The following is a 16390-nucleotide window of genomic DNA, read 5'->3' on the forward strand; positions in this document are numbered from 1 at the left end:
GGACATTTGTATGTCTTCTTTAGAGAAATGTCTATTCAAGTTTTTAAGCCCATTTTAAAATCTGGTTATTCGTTTTTTGCTATTTGTTTGTAGAAATTTATGTATTTTAGAGATGAACTCCTATCAAATATGTTTTGCAAATATTTTTCCCATTCCATAGGCTGCCTTTTCACTGTCTTGTTTCCTTTGCGTGCAGAAGCTTTTTAATCTGAAGTAGTCCCACGTGTCTCTTTTTGCTTTTGTTCCCTGTGCTTTTGGTGTCACATCCATGATATCATTGCCAAGAACAATGTCATGAAGCTCTCCCTTTGTTTTCTTCCAGGAGTTTTACAGTTTCAGGTCTTAATGTTTGTCTTTAATCTGTTGTGAGTTGATTTTTTTGTATAAGATAAAGTTCCAATTTCATCCTTTTGTGTATTGCATATCGTCCAATTTTCTCAACATCTTTCCCCTAGTGTGTATTCTTGGCATTCTTGTCAAAGGCCAGTTGATCATACATGAATGGATTTATTTCTGGACTCTCTATTCTGTTACATAGGCCTGTATGCCTGTCTTTATGCCAGTACCATATTGTTTTGGTTACTGTGGCTTTGTAATATATTTTGAAATCAGAAAGTGCAATGCCTCAGCTTTGTTCTTCTTTCTCAAGACTGATATGGCTATTTGTGGCCTTTTGTGGTTCCATCTGAATTTAGAGTTGTTTTTCTATTTCTAGAAAAAATGCCATTGGAATTTCAATACAGATTGCACTGTCAACCACACTAATATTCAGGGAGATATAACTCAAAGCCACAGTGAGATATCATCTCACACTTATTAGGATGACTACTATCCAAGAAACAAAAGACAAGTGTTGGCAAGGATGTGGAGAAACTGGAATTGAAATGTAAGTATAAATGCACACCATATTTTGACAACCTTGTATTAAAAAAATGATGTAAAATATTTTGAATATATTTGGATTACATAAAATATATTTTTGAAATCATTATCACTTGGTGTTTTTTAGCCATTTTAAATGTGGCTACTAGAAAATTTTAAATTATATATATATATATCATATATATAATCATGTTATGTTTCTGTTGGAATGCACAGTTCTAATACCATGAGTATCCTCTTTAAAATCAAGATTGGCAAAATAAGTCTGCCAATGTTTGAATCCCCCAAACTGTTAAGAACATACCAATATGCTGGACTTTTTCATCAACGACTTCACAGTGGTAAGGCCACCGTGTTGGGCTCAGCGGACCAGAAGAAGAGACACCATATAAATCTCGTGGTTTACGAAGACGTGGCACCCACCTTCCTAGCTGATATTCCAATAGTATCTGTGTGGTCCGGGGGAAAAATGGGTCACTAATAGAGTCGGCTGAAAAAGGATTCAAACACGATCATGAGTGACAAGAAGGAAAACCCCAATTCCTATCATTTTTTAATATAGTTTATTTTTTCCCTCTAAAGCCATTGATTTGTGAACATTTGTGGATATTTTAAAAATATTTTATATTTCATGGCATTTCAAAAATAAAAAGTACTAATGAAATTTTGTCACAATTTTCACAATAGCTAGAAAATAGCTATTGATCTCATGTATTGTTAATTTATGTTTTTTTTTAAAATACAGGTTTCAAAAATTTTTTAAATTTATTTTTACATTTTTTATTTTAATTTTTTTTTTTGCAGGGGGTAATTAGTTTTACTTACTTATTTATTTTTTAGAGGTGATACTGGGGATTGAACCCAGGACCTCATGCATGCTGAGCATGTGCTCTACCACTGAGCTACACCTACCTCCCTGCTAATTTATGTTAAGTTCTCAATGCTACTCCAGTGACATTTGTTTCTCGCAGCTTTTCTAGCAAACTGTCTATTGCTGAGTCTTAAAACTTAATCATACTGGCAACTATTTGTCTAATGCGTTAAATGACACTCACTAACCATAATTCCTCACCACCTGCTGGAACTATATTCTCAAAGGTTGCTAGTGAACGCTGTTTCTACCTTTCACATAATCACTTCTCCATTTTGTCTCACTGACTCCTCTTGCTCTGTCACCTCTGAAATGTGGATTTTTAGCTAGATAATTCTTCACTACTTTTTGTACAATAGCAGATACAGCAATTAGATGATGAGTCAGACAAATTCAGTTCTATTCTACCACTTTGTTTCTATATGACTTTGGTTGGCCAATGCAGCCTCTTTGAACATAAACCTTACTATATATAAATAAGGAATAATATTACCTTCCTTTCTACTTTTAAGGATTATTACTTATAAGGATTTTTATATAGAGCCATTTATTCAACAGTTAAAAGTCATCTAGTATTCCATTATGTGAAAAGACCACATTTTGTCTAATTTACAGTATAGCTCAAAAGTGGCAAGGGAGGTATTTATGAATTAGAAAATAAAATTAGATCCATATCATACTATTCTTAAATTAAATACCAAAATTCAAGTAAGTAGATAAAATTAAAGGAAATTGGGATGATTATATTGATGACCCTGGTGTAGGGAAGGTCTTTGTAGCTTAAACAGATATAAAAATCAAGAGCCACAAATGAATAATGATAAACTTAACATCAAAATAATTCTAAACAATGGATGTAACGTAAACAAAGTTAAAAAAAGACTTCTATGAGTGGGCAATCATTACCAGGCAGTATATAAATAGACAAGCATATGAAATAATTCTCAATTTCTTTAGCAACCAAGGAAATGTTAGTTAAAATAGTGAGTTACTCCTTTCTTCCAACAGATAGGCAAAATTTTAAAAAGAAAAAAGTAGGGGAAGAAGTCTACACTACAAATTTTCTATGAATATGGGTATAGGTTTGAGTACAAATGCAAAAAAAAAAAAAAAGGTCTAGGATACACATAAAACTGAGAATAGTGGTTATCTCAAAAGTAAAGACTTGTTTTAGAATGGTGCTAAAAAAAAAAAGATAGAAATTCCATCTCCAATTACAGAATATCTGTGGTAGATATATGAATATTTAGAAGAAATATTTTAATGTGCATTTGAAAGTACTCGAAATATATAAAATTTTAAAAATCAGGTATACATCAAGATGGCCATATACACATGCATTTGCATATGAATGACTTTATTAAGGAAACTCTTTATTAAGGCATTCTTCATTTAAATAAAGATGTACTTCTAGACTAAACTAGTATGCTGTACACAAATTGACAACACTGTAACCTGACTATACTTAAATTAAAAAAAACAAGTACTTCTAAAACATTGTGTCCATTAAAACTTGAGTCATACTGTAAATGTGTTTAAAGAGCTACTTAAAGAAATGTCAAGGTAAATCCTTATGTTAAGTGAAGTCTTTTCTAATGACCACTTTCATTTAGTTTCATTAAAAATCAACTTAAAACAAAACTCCAAAGTCTAAAGTTCAGGGGAGGACCAAGATGATGAAGTAGGAGGACGTGGAGTTCACTTCCCCTGACAAATACATCAAAAAGACATCTACGTGTGAAACAATTCTCACAGAAAACTAACTGGAAACTGGCAGAATATCTCCTATACAACTAAAACTGCAAGAAAGATCTCCATGTATCTTTCCTCCAGGACAGGAAAGAAAGGCATCGGGTGGGACCTGTGCCCCTAAGAGGGATCTATAAGGAAGAGAAGGTCCACAATGCAGACCCTCACTCTGGGGAGGGAACAGACAGACTCACAATCTGGGCATCCCAGACCTGGAGTCCTGTAGAGAGGAAACAAGCCCCCTTGCCTGCTGGGAAATCCCTGAGACAAACAGAAGGGCTGGAGAAGCCTAGACCCTGTGAGGAGTGCACTCGTGCTGGCTTGCTTACAATCAGGGCGGAGAGAGCCTTGTACTAGCAGCTGCCGCCTTGCTGCACTTCCCAATCCAAAGGGGTGGATGCCCTGTCCCCGTTCACTGCACACCACAGCCTGCAATTAGATCAGGACAAAGATTCAGCCTAAGTACACAGAAACAGACCAGGGTGCCTAGCGTGTGATCTCCTCAGAGCTGTGGCAACCACTGTCAGCATACACACCAGGCAGTGCCACAAGAACATGCAGCAGCTAAATGCTGAATCTCTGGCAGACAGGCCCTGGCCAAGAGTATACAGCACTTCGTTTCCTAGCAAGAGCAAGCCGGCTCCGCCCACTCCACATTGCAGCTCAGCACCAGATCTGGGGCAGAAGGGTCCTGGGAGAAGTCAGCCACAGAGATAGCCCACATCCCAGGCAGCAACACAGCCACCTCAATTCCTGCAGGCACAATGCCCCAATCCTCACCCCATTCTACTCCTTACCACAGCTCTGCACTAGATCTGGGACAAACACAACAGAGAAAGGGATGTAACCTTGGGCTACTTCTGGGCAGAACCACAGAAACCTACACAGGTGGTGCTTAAGTTTGTTGTGACCACACGGGCCTCACCTGCTTCAGCTGTCACCTCCTTTGGGACAGAGCAGGCACTTAAGGACAACAGAGCCTTACTGAACCCAACCTCTGGGACTTCTACTCCAAAAACCGAGGAGCAGACCTCACAACTGACAGGGTGGTGATAACCATGGAGCAAAGAAGGCTCGCCTAACATAAAGCACAGGCTCTAGACACTACACCACCAATCACACCCCCTATCAAGGGGTAACAGTCAGCACATTCTGAAGAAAGACATGGCATCCACACCAAAGCCAGCACTCCCACCAAAAATACTGGACACACACAGTCTACACAGGGACACTCCCACATAAAAACATCCCCTCAAGACCACAGTAGGTAACTTTTTCCTAAATTCAGAGACTTTAGAGAAAGTTAATTAAAATGAAAAAGCAGAGGAACTACTCCATTGAAAGGACAAAATCCCCTGAAAGAATAATGAAACAGACTCCAAGTTCAAGAAGGAGGTAATAAAAATGCTAAAGAAATTGAGAAAGATTATCAATAGAAGTGCAAATCACTACAACAAGGAGCTGGAAACTATAAAGAGAAACCAATCAAAAGGAGATAATTCAATTGCCAAGATAAAAAATAATGAAGAAGCAATAACTAACAGTCTAAATGACAGAGAAGAATGAATATGTGATCTTGAAAACAGAATAATGGAAATCACTCAGAACAGCAGACAGAAAGGCAAATGAAAAAAATGAAAGCAACATACAAGATCTATGGGATAATATGAAGCATGCCAACCTACACATAATAGGGGTTCCAAATGGAAACAAGAGAGAAAAGGGGATTGAAAATGTATTTGAAGAAATTATGGCTGAAAACTTCCTGAAATCTAAAGAAGGAAACAGATATACAGGTACAGGAATGACAGAGGATCCCAAGCAAGACGAACCCAAAGTGACTTACACCAAGACATATCATAATTAAAATGGCAAAAGTTAAAGGATTCTAAAGGCAGCAAGGAAAAAACAGAGTCACAAGGGAACCTCCATAAGGCTACCAGCTGATTTCTCTGCAGAAACTCTGCAAGTCAGAAGGGAGTGGAAGATATACTCAAAGTCCTGAAAGGGAAAAACCTGCATCCTGGGATACTCTACCCAGCAAAATTATCATTTAGAATAGAAGGTGAGAGAAAGAATTTCTCAGACAAGCAAAAAATAGAAGAATACAGAAATATCACATATACCTAAAATAAATATTAAATGTTCTCTCTAAATAGAAAAGAAGCAAGTATCTATAGGAAAGGGAAAATCACAGTAGGAGAGGCAAATATATAAAAGGATTGAAGATCACTGAAATAAGCCAGTACATAGATTAAAAAATAATAAAAAATTTGTAAAAGCGATTATAACTACAATTAACAGTAAAAGGATAAGCGTGAAAATATAAAATAGGACATCAAAATCACAAAATGTGGGGTGGTGGGTAGTATAAAAATGTAGATCTTTTAGAATGTGTTTGAAGTTGTATGACTATCAGTTCTAAAGCAAGTAGATATAGTTGCAGGTTAACATACTTGAAAACCAAAGTAACCACAAATCAAAAACATATTCACACACACACACAAAAATCAAAAAGAAAGGAATCCAAGCATAATATAAAAGAAAACCATCAAACCACTAAAGAAAAAACAAAAAGAAGAAATGAACAAAGAACTACAAAATTAACTAGAAAACAAGGTTTAAAAGGGAAAAAGTACATACCTATCAGTAATTACTTTAAATGCCAGTGGGCTAAATGCTCCCATCAAAAGACATAGAGAGGCAGATTAGATTAAAAAGATAAGAACCTACAATACGCTGCCTACAAGAGACCCATTTTAGGGCAAAAGACACACACAGATTTAAAGTGAGGGGAAGAAGAAGGATTTTTCATGCAAATGGAAATGACAAGAACGTGGAGGTAGCAATGCTCATATCAGACAAAATAGCCTTTAAAACAAAGGCCTCAAAGAAAGACAAAGAAGAAATATTATATAATGATAAAGGCGCAATACAAGAGGATATTTTATACTCATTAACATACATGCACCCAATGTAGGAACACCTAAATATATAAAACAAATACTAACAGATATAAAAGGAGAGTTTGACAAGAATACAACAGTAATAGGAGACTTTTAACATCCTGCTAACATTAATAGATAGATCTTCCAGACAGAAAATCAGTAAGGCAATAGAGGTCCCAAATGACACAACAGACCAGTTGGACTTAATTGACATCTACAAGATACTACATCAAAAACAAAACAAAACAAAACAAAACAAAAAAAACAAGAAACAAACAACCCCCCAAACCCAGAATACACATTCTTTTCAAGCACACATGGAATGATTTCTAGGATAAACCACATACAGGTCACAAAACAAGCCTCAACAAATTTAAGAGGGCAGATACTATCTCAAGCATCTTTTCTGACCACAATGATATGAAACTAGAAATCAACCACAGAAAGGAAATGGGAAAAGAATGAACACACGAAAACCAACATGGCACTAAAAAGCTAATGAATGAATGATGAAATCAAATATGAAATCAGAAAATACCCCAGGACAAATGAAAATGAAAACACAACCTTACAAAATCTATGTGATACAGCAAAATGATTCTAAAAGGGAAGATCACAGCTATATAGGCTTTCCTCAAGAAACAAGGAAAATCTCAAATAAACACCTAATCTACCACTTAAAAGAACTAAAAAAAGAACAAACAAAACTGAATGTCAGCAGAAATAAGGAAATTAAAGATCAGGGAGGAAATAAAACAGATTTAAAAAAAGCAAAAGATAAAAAACCAAAAGCTGATATTTTGAAAAGATAAACAAAATTGACAAACCTCTAGCCAGTCTTACCAAGAAGAAAAGAGAGAGGACCCAATTAAATAAAATAAGAAATGAAAAAGGAGAAATAACAACTGATACCACAGAAATACAAAAGCTGTAAGAGAATACTATGAAGAATTATATGTCAACAAATTGGACAACCTACTAGAAATGGACAAGTTTCTAGAAACACATAGGCTGCCAAAACTTAGTCAAGAAGAAACAGATAATTTAAAACAGACCAATTACTAGAAGTGATATAGAATCTGTAATAAAAAAAACTTCCTGCAAATAAAGTCCAAGATTGAACAGCTTCCCTGGGGAATTCTATGGTATATATAAAGAACTTATACCTATCCTTTTCAAACTATTCTAAAAAACTGAAGTAGAGGGAACACTCCCAAATTCATTCTATGAAGCCTTTATCACCCTGATACCCCAAATAGGCAAGAACCCTACAAAAAAGGAAAATTATAGGCCAATATCTTTGATGAATATAGATGCAAAACTCCTCAACAAAATATTTTAGTAAATCAAATCCGGTAACATCTAAAAAGGATTATACACCATGATCAAGTTGGATTCATTCCAGAGTTGCAAGGATGGTTCAACATATGCAAATCAGTCAATGTGGTACACAACATTAACAGAAGTACAGAAGAACTTATCTCAACATGGTAAAAGCCATTTATGTCAAATCCAGAGACAACATAAAACTCAGCGGTGAAAAATTGAAAGCCTTCCTGCTAAATTCAGAAACAAGATAAGGATGCCTACTCTCACCACTTCTATTCAACAAAGTCCTGGCCACAGCAATCAGAGAAGAAAAAGAAATAAAAGGTATTTCTAAATTGGAAGGGAAGAGGCAAAACTCACTATTTGCAGATGACATGATACTCTATGTAGAGAAACCTAAAGTCTCCATTAAAAAACTATCAGAATTAATAAATGAATTCAGCCAGGGTAGCAGGATACAAGATTAATATACAGAAATATGTTGCATTTCTTTACGCTAATAATGAAAGATCAGAATGTATAAAAACAATGCAATATAAAATTGCATCAAAACAGAAAAAACACCTAGGAATAAACTTAAGCAAGCAAGTAAAAGATTTATATACTGAAAATTATAAAAAAAACACTGATAAAGGAAATTGAAGATGATTCAAAGAAATGGACAGATATCCCATGCTCTTGGATTGGAAGTATTAATATTGTTAAAATGGTCATACTACTAAAGCAATCTATACATTTAATGTAATCCCTATAAAAATACCCATGACATTTTTTTACAGAACTAGTATAAATAATCCTAAAATTTATATGGAAACACAAAAGACCCAGAATTGCCAAAGCAATCCTGAGGAAAAAGAACCAAGCTGGAGGCATAATACTTTCACACTTCAGGCTATACTACAAAGCTATAATAATCAAAACAGCATGGCAGTGGCACAAAAACAGACATACAAATCAATGGAATAGAACAGAGAGCCCAGAAATAAACCCACACACCTATGGTCAATTAATATTTGACAAAGAAGGCAAGAATACACAATGAAGAAAAGATAGTCTCTTCAACAAGTAGAAAGATAGCTGGCTACATGTAATTAATGAAATTGGAATACTGTCTCACACCATATACAAAAATAAACTCAAAATGGTTTAAAGACCTATATATAAGACATGACACCATAAAACTCCTGAAAGAGAACACAGACAAAACATTCTGGGACATAAATTGTAGCAATATTTTCTTAGGCAAAAGTAATAAAAGCAAAAATAAATAAATGGGACCCAATGATACTTAAAAGCTTTTGCAGAGGAAAGGAAACCATCAACAAAGTGAAAAGACAATCTACAAAATGGGAGAAAATGTTTGCAAACTATGCAACCTAGAAGGGGTTAATAGCCAAAATATGCAAACAGCTCATACAACTTAATACTGAAAAAACAAAAAACACAAACAAAAAATGGGTAGAAGACTTTATTTTTCCAAATAAGATATACAGATGGCCAAAAGGCACATAAAAAGTTGTTCAAAATCATTAACTATCAGAGAAATATAAATCAAAACCACAATGAGGTATCACCTCATACCAGTCAGAATGACTATCATTGAAAAGTCTATAAATAATAAAAGCTGGAGAGTGTGTCGAGAAATGGGAACCCTCCTATACTGTTGGTGGGATGTAAACTGGTACACACACTATGGAAAACAGTATGGAGGTTCCTTTAAAAACTAAAAGTAGAGCTACCATATGATTCTGCAATCCCATCCTCAGGCATCAATCCAGAAAAGATGAAAACTCTAATTCGACAAGATACATGCACCCCAATGTTCACAGCAGCACTACTTACAATAGCCAAGACATGGAAGCAATTCCAGTGCCCATCAATAGACAACTGGTTTAAGAAGATGTGGTATATTTATATATAATGGAATATTACTCAGCCATTATAAAGAATGAAATACCACCATTTGTAGCAACATGGATGGACTTAGAGAATATCATATTAAGTAAAGTAAGTCAGACAAAGACAAGTATTATATGAATCACTTACAGTGTAATCTAAAAAAGAATACAAATGAATGTACATAAAAAACAGAAACAGACTCACACAGAAAAACTTATGGTTACTACAGAGGAAAGGGAAGGGGGAGGGATAAATTGGAGTATGGGATTAACAGATACAGTCTAGTATACATAAAATAGATAAGCAACAAGGATTTACTGAATAGCAGAGGGAATTATATTCAGTATCTTGTTATAATCTATAATGGAAAATAACCTGAAAAAATATATATATATAACTGAATCACTTCACTGTACACTTGAAATAGAATATTGTAAATCAACTATGTTTCAATTTAAAAAAAAGTTTGCATTCCAAAAGATTCTTATAAAAGTGAATACATCTCTCTCTCCTTACCAATAAGAGAATAACAATTCCCTGTATTATTCAATCTGACTTTCCCAGTTTTCTCTTATTTTTCATCTGCCTAAGGTCTTATCAGAAAGAGAAGGGAGACTATATGGATACTTTCATACCTGTTAAAAGTGCACACTGGTGGATATCTTCACTTACAAATTTCATAAAGGTATCCTCATCCTAAAACAAGACAGTTTAAAAATATTTCACTTTTTAAAAATCAACAGTTTCCCAATCCAGAAATTTTTTACATCTATCTTAGTACTTAGAATTGAGTGCATGTCTTTAATCTTTAATAAATGAAAAAATTAAAGCATTACTACTGTAGGCTACTGGTCTCAAACCACCCAGGGACACTGTGAATATCCTGAAACAAAGTTTTAATCTTTCACTTCTCTCTTTCCACAGGGAAAAGTCATAATAATGACTGTAGGGAAGGAACAGTTTATAAAGATTCTTGGTAAACTTGGGAAAACAATTTAAATTAAGAATAAAATTAACCAAAAAAAAAGAAAAAGAAAAAAGAAACACAGAAAGCCATGAATTAAAGGATTATGCATCATTTAGGGGGTTTATTTTGGGACCTTAACTTACACAGAAAATTTATACTTTACTAAAATGTGACAGAAATTTCTTAGAAATGTGGTACTGGAATCAGACAAAATACATTTAACTACTGCAGTTTGTTTCTTCCCCCTCTTTTCCTCCTCCGTGTACTTTGCTTTGCTACATCAATGTCACATTAAGTCTATTACAGTGGCACACCTAGTAGGTTTAGAACATTGGAGGTTCCAATATTACAATACACATGATGTAACATAGAAATAGTACATATAAGAAAATAAATGGACATGAATTATAAAAATAAAATCCTAATAACTATTACTCACATTTTAATAAAACTCATAAGAATCTTAGCCAAGATATTTTATCAAAATAATGCAGTATCAGTATAGATTCTCTTTCCAGACAGGGCATACTGCACACAGTAAAAGCTTGGCTTTCAATTTATTTCCCAACTTCAGTGACAAGTGATTTAAACATCCAATTGATTTTTATATCCAATTGAATTTATAATATTTTTACTAGGAATTTATATTTTAGAGCAAGTTTTATCTCAAATTAAGGTAAAGTTGAGAAAAACATACTGATTCATCTTCGTCACTGATTGTTCTGTCTGAATAGTCTTCCTTTTCTGAATCTTCTGACATCTCTTCCAATATCTGGCTAGAAATTTATTTTGTAGGTAGGCTGTAAAATAATTCGTAAGGATCTTATTTGACAATTTTCTTATTAAGTACACATTAAGAGTGTACCCTCAAATATATTCCATTTTATTTAATTAACAGTGACAACAGGCTTCTCTAGAAAGTAAATTAGGGCACAGCTAGTTAAACCTTTAATTTCAAAGATTTGAAGACATTTTCCATTTTTAGAAGACAGAAAGAAAATCACAATAAAAGACAAATCAAGTAAATAATTTAACTGAAAAAGGAATTTTCAGGGTACATAGCCCAAATCATTTACATTCTATATTTACAATTAAATACCACACACGACAGCAAATTCAAAATAATCCTGAGGCATTAAAAAGAGCATGAATCAAATAAAAATCAGTTATTCACGCAGTGAATTGTAGCAATGTAGGTAATTTTTTTTCGCTTAAATTTCATTTGACCAATAGTTCAAATGACAATAGACTTTTCTTTTTATATCTTGGTTAAAACTCTGTAGGTACTGTCTCTGTTCTAATATTCCATCATATTCAGTCTTCGTGGAATTCCAGTTGTTCTCAGAAGGTTGCATTCACAATGACCATTAACCCTCCCATGCAAATATCTTCTCAAATGGTTATTAAGGACAATGAAATAATAGAAATTCCTTGTTAAGATTCTATTCTTTTTGAGAGACCAAAGGAATTTACTAATTTCGAATCTACTGGTTTATGCACCTGCTGCAAAAAAGTATATTTTCGAGCGAAGACTACACAAAATAAAGCCCAAGCTCCTTAGCAATGAACTACCAATGCAACAGAGAAGTCTGTCTTATGGGCACCACCTTCTGTAGTAAGAGACTTAAGTTTCAGCCTGGGGATCACAACTCCAAATCCGTAAGGCTAGACTGGCATAAAACTTGATTCCATTTCCTTACATGCGCCTAAGAGGCCCACCAACGTGCTGACCTGTTGCAGAGTAAAACCTGAGCTTCAGGAAAGCCACACACACAGGTGGATCTAATGAGCGCTCCGCGAGGATCTTCCACTCAGAAGCACAAGAGGCAACAGCTGGCGCGGCCACGCCAGCCGCGACCAGGCAGGTCTGCGGTCAGGAAAGTGACTTCCCAGGCGGGAAGGATGATGAAGCCACAATTCCCGGCTGCAAAGTCTTCCTCCCACACTCACTTCGCGACACGGCCGTGGGGGGAGGGGCGCATTTCCAGAGGCGCGCTCCTTTTCAGCAGGGACTTTCTCTCTTGGCACCTCACTGTCCCCCTCGGCCCCCTCACCCTGCCCTGAGTCCCCTGATCAGGCCAGTCGTCCCTCCCGTGCCCAGAGCAGCCGTTTGGCCCGCAATACCTAGGGCCCAGCGACTGGTACCGTCCGGGCAGTTTAGCGGCTACAGCCACGTTCTTCACCGAGAGTCGCAACACTCGTTACCAGGGCAGCGGTATCACCCTCGCGAGACTTCGGCCCAGCCTAGCCACGCGGGATTTCGGCTGAAGGAACGGCAGAGCCCGGTGGATGACGGGAACTAGGGCCAGAGGAGTAGGAGTCAGAGGGAATGCCCAGCTGTGGATAGGCTGAGCGCTGAGGGCTGGGGAGTTTTAAATGTGAAGGCAGGACAGCTGTTTGTCCTCACGGTTCTGCATGTCGGTTGTTTGCCATGTCCCTTCTCCGAGGAGGCAGTAGAGCAGACTGATTAAGACTTGGGCTTTGTTGATCTTTATTTGTATCCACACTGAATTGCGTTATACAGGGTTGTGTGACTAATCATCTTTACTCGATTAGGAAAATGAGACTTTTAAAATATTTAATGGAGAAGGCACAGACATTCTAGGGTGAAATCTCAAAATTCTTGTCAGCTCTGAGATTCTTAAGTATAATATTCGTTAGCTAACGTATCGAGCACATCTTCCGAGGCAATATGCAAATCAGTTTACCTGTATTGTCTCAGCTAATGAAATGAGGTCTTCCTATAATAGATTTACTCATTATTCCTGTACATCCCATCTTGATTTCCCCCTGGTCTTCAGCTCTGGGTAGTGTATTTAGAACAGTTTCGAAGTATAGTTTAAAAAAAAAACCTATCAATGTTCGGTGCCTACATGAGGTATTATGTGCCATGAGATTTGTAATATTGTAAGAATAGAGATAATGGACCACATAGCAAGTTTCAAAGTAGAGTAAAGGGCAAAGCATATATTAAACATGGAAATAGGTTAATATCATCTGCTTAAATTTTGTCAGTTTCCCGAAAATAACATGTTTTTTTGAGGTCAGTGATTTAGAAGATTGGACTTTACAGAAGAAAGAAATAGAGCACATGTTAGATCATGCTTTATTGAAAAATAGTTACCCTTTATATTTGTCCCTTGTTTTATGTCATATGTATGTTACTAAAGGTGACATGCACAGAGAATTTTCGTATATGGAATCTACTTTTCTGTTGGATTTTAGAGTCATGATTGCAAGCCATAGGATGTCAGATGCACAAGGTGAAGCTCCAAGGAATGATCTAACCAGGTTACACAAAAGATTAATGGTGGAGCTGGGACTTCTCATAACTTTTAGTCCAAATATTTACATGATCATATTTCAAGTAATCCTACACAGAAAAATTATTTTAGTGCATAATAAAAATACTTAAGAATTCAAAAAAATGTTTGAAAATCGTGTTTATTCATTCTTTCCTTAATTCAGCAAATATTTATTGAATGCCTACTATTTGTTTCCAGATCTTGAGATCTGTCTCAGCCAGTCAATTAACCAAGACTCAGCTCAAGCATCATCCCCTTAGTGAAGCCTTTCCTAATCCCTCTTATCATTGGTAGAATTAGTTTGTACTATTAGTTTATATAATGTGTCTAAATTTGGGGTCTATAGTGAAGCATCATTCTGAACATTTGGAAATGAGGTTCAACAAATAACAGAATAAATCACCTCAAAAGAGAAAGAATGGTTCCCAGTCTCAGTGTGAAGATTCATGATAAAAACATGAAATGGTCTCCCCCACAACCACCACCAAGAAGTGTGCCTGAACTGTGCAATGGTGAAATCCCTATTATGGCCAGATTCTACAACTTTTCAGCCAATTTCAGCGATTAAAAGAGTTTCGTTTTGGTATTTCAGCTTTTATTCTGATATTTGGTGTTAAATACATTTTAATTTCAATTTCAAACTCGATTCAGTGCCTTCCTCCTCATTACCCTCCAGGCAGCCTAGATCTGTGCCTAGCTCTGGTGGCCTAGGAAGGAGAAAGGAAGTGGTGTTACACTATTTAACATTCATCCCCTCTTCCTTCTAGGTGTGTTAGGATGAGTAAGAGCTGGGGGAAAGGGCAAATGTCTCTTTAACTGGGCCAAGTTGCAGTCCATGTGGTTAGTCTCCAGTGCTGTTATTGCTCTTCGTCTGTCCGTGTGCTTCAAGAGGAGAGTGGTGGCCCCAATCTGCCCCCCTGACAAGGGGGCTGTCTTCAACACATGCTCCTAGGAAATAGCAATCTCTTGTGAGAAATTATGGGGAACAGAGTTTAGGAGGTGGGCTATATATCTTTGATTATTTACTACCTCATAATTAATTTGGTTTGGGTAAGGATCCAAATTTCTGTTTCCATTTATTTTTCTTCCAGCACTTGCTTATATTAGTACTTGGCAAAGGTAGTTGTAGAAAAGTGTTCTACTGAAATAGTAATGTTTAATTTGGCAAACCCTTTTCTCATTAGGAAGGCAAATCTAATAGCAATTGCATTTATCCATGGACACCAGTCTAAATGGATGTGCATCTGAAAATAAAGGATATGCAAAGGTTGAAAGGAAAGGGGTGGAGGAAGTTATATCATATATACAAACACACACACACACAGGTTGAAAGTAAAGTTATATCATGCAAGTGCTAACCAAAAGAAAGCCACCGTAGCAATGTTAAGAATAGAAAAAGTAAACTTTAAGGCAAAATCTTTGCCACAAATAGAAGGTCACTTCATAAAATTAAAAATATTCAATTCACTTGGAAAAGAAAATGCTTCTAGATTTGTATATGCACCATAAACATGACCTTAAAATATGACAGCAAAATTAACAGAATTACAAGGAGAAATAGACAAATCCATAATCATAGAGGAAGATTTTCACATTCCTTTTTCAGTAATAGCTAGAACAAGGCACCAAAAAATCAGTAAGGATATAGAATGTTTGGACAACATGATTAATAAACTTGAACACAAATAGACACAGCACCCAAATCAAGACCTTGTTAGGCCAGCTCCTTCCTCTTGTGGAAGAACACATATTTAGGGTCATGAGGTCTTTTCTTATCCACTCTTCCATTTGGTGCACATGTGCAAACAAAAGCAGAAAAAAAGTCTACACTATAGACCTGTTTCTACTTTACACCCAAGACTGTAACATATTTGAGCTCAAACCCTGAATATGTACATTGTAAGATTAATTTTCATCCATCCCTAATCCTGTCAGTTCAGTACTAGTACTATAGATTGTATCCTTTTCATTGCTTAATTTTGTGATTGACTTTGATAACTATCTTATTGTCTAAACATACAGCCCTTCCTGTTAGGATGTAGAAGTCAGAAGTTAGTTTTTAAGTTACAGGAATTTAGTTAATTCTGTCAATCTTATGGACAGGAATTAAGGGACTGTTCAGGAGCTCCAGACACATAGTTAAAAAAGTTTATGAGAAGAGCCTCAGATTTCAAGATGTGTGACATAAATATGTAAAGTTACTATGAAAAAAAATCTTGGGATTTCAATGTAATCAGTAATAATTATTCTGCAAACAAATGGTATATATTAAATGGGTATTTCTACTCTAAGACACACCACCTTTGGGAAAACAGTACTGCCACCTTAGGAGAAAGAGGAGTGACGTGATAACACTGAGAATGAGAAGGAGGATAAAGGAAGATCAGATAATTCCTAATTTTTTGAAGCAAATTTTTTCCTTTTAAAAATTTTTTTTAAA

General features: G+C 35.7%; 1 protein-coding gene across 15 annotated transcripts in view; it reads right to left on the bottom strand.

Moving 5' to 3' along the window:
* Positions 1 to 13125, bottom strand: part of AGBL3 (AGBL carboxypeptidase 3) — an 85227-nt gene extending 72102 nt beyond the window's left edge. For 10 of the 15 annotated variants that reach the window (XR_006722124.2, XR_012508074.1, XR_012508075.1 and 7 more), the window contains exons 1-3: positions 11343 to 13125; positions 10314 to 10374; positions 1187 to 1372 (exon numbers count right to left, since the gene is read on the bottom strand). Coding sequence is in view for 9 of the 15 variants with exons in the window: in XM_045511023.2 (XP_045366979.1) it covers positions 1187 to 1372; positions 10314 to 10374; positions 11343 to 11405 (310 nt within the window). In the remaining 6 variants the exon portion in view is untranslated. Of the gene's footprint in view, positions 1 to 1186; positions 1373 to 10313; positions 10375 to 11342 lie in introns of those variants that run through there. The other 5 variants (XM_045511006.2, XM_045511007.2, XM_045511014.2 and 2 more) reach the window with 5 other exon arrangements.
* Between the last annotated feature and the right edge of the window lie 3265 nt (positions 13126 to 16390).

Source organism: Camelus bactrianus, chromosome 7 (genome assembly GCF_048773025.1).
Source record: "Camelus bactrianus isolate YW-2024 breed Bactrian camel chromosome 7, ASM4877302v1, whole genome shotgun sequence".
Taxonomy (NCBI): domain Eukaryota; kingdom Metazoa; phylum Chordata; class Mammalia; order Artiodactyla; family Camelidae; genus Camelus; species Camelus bactrianus.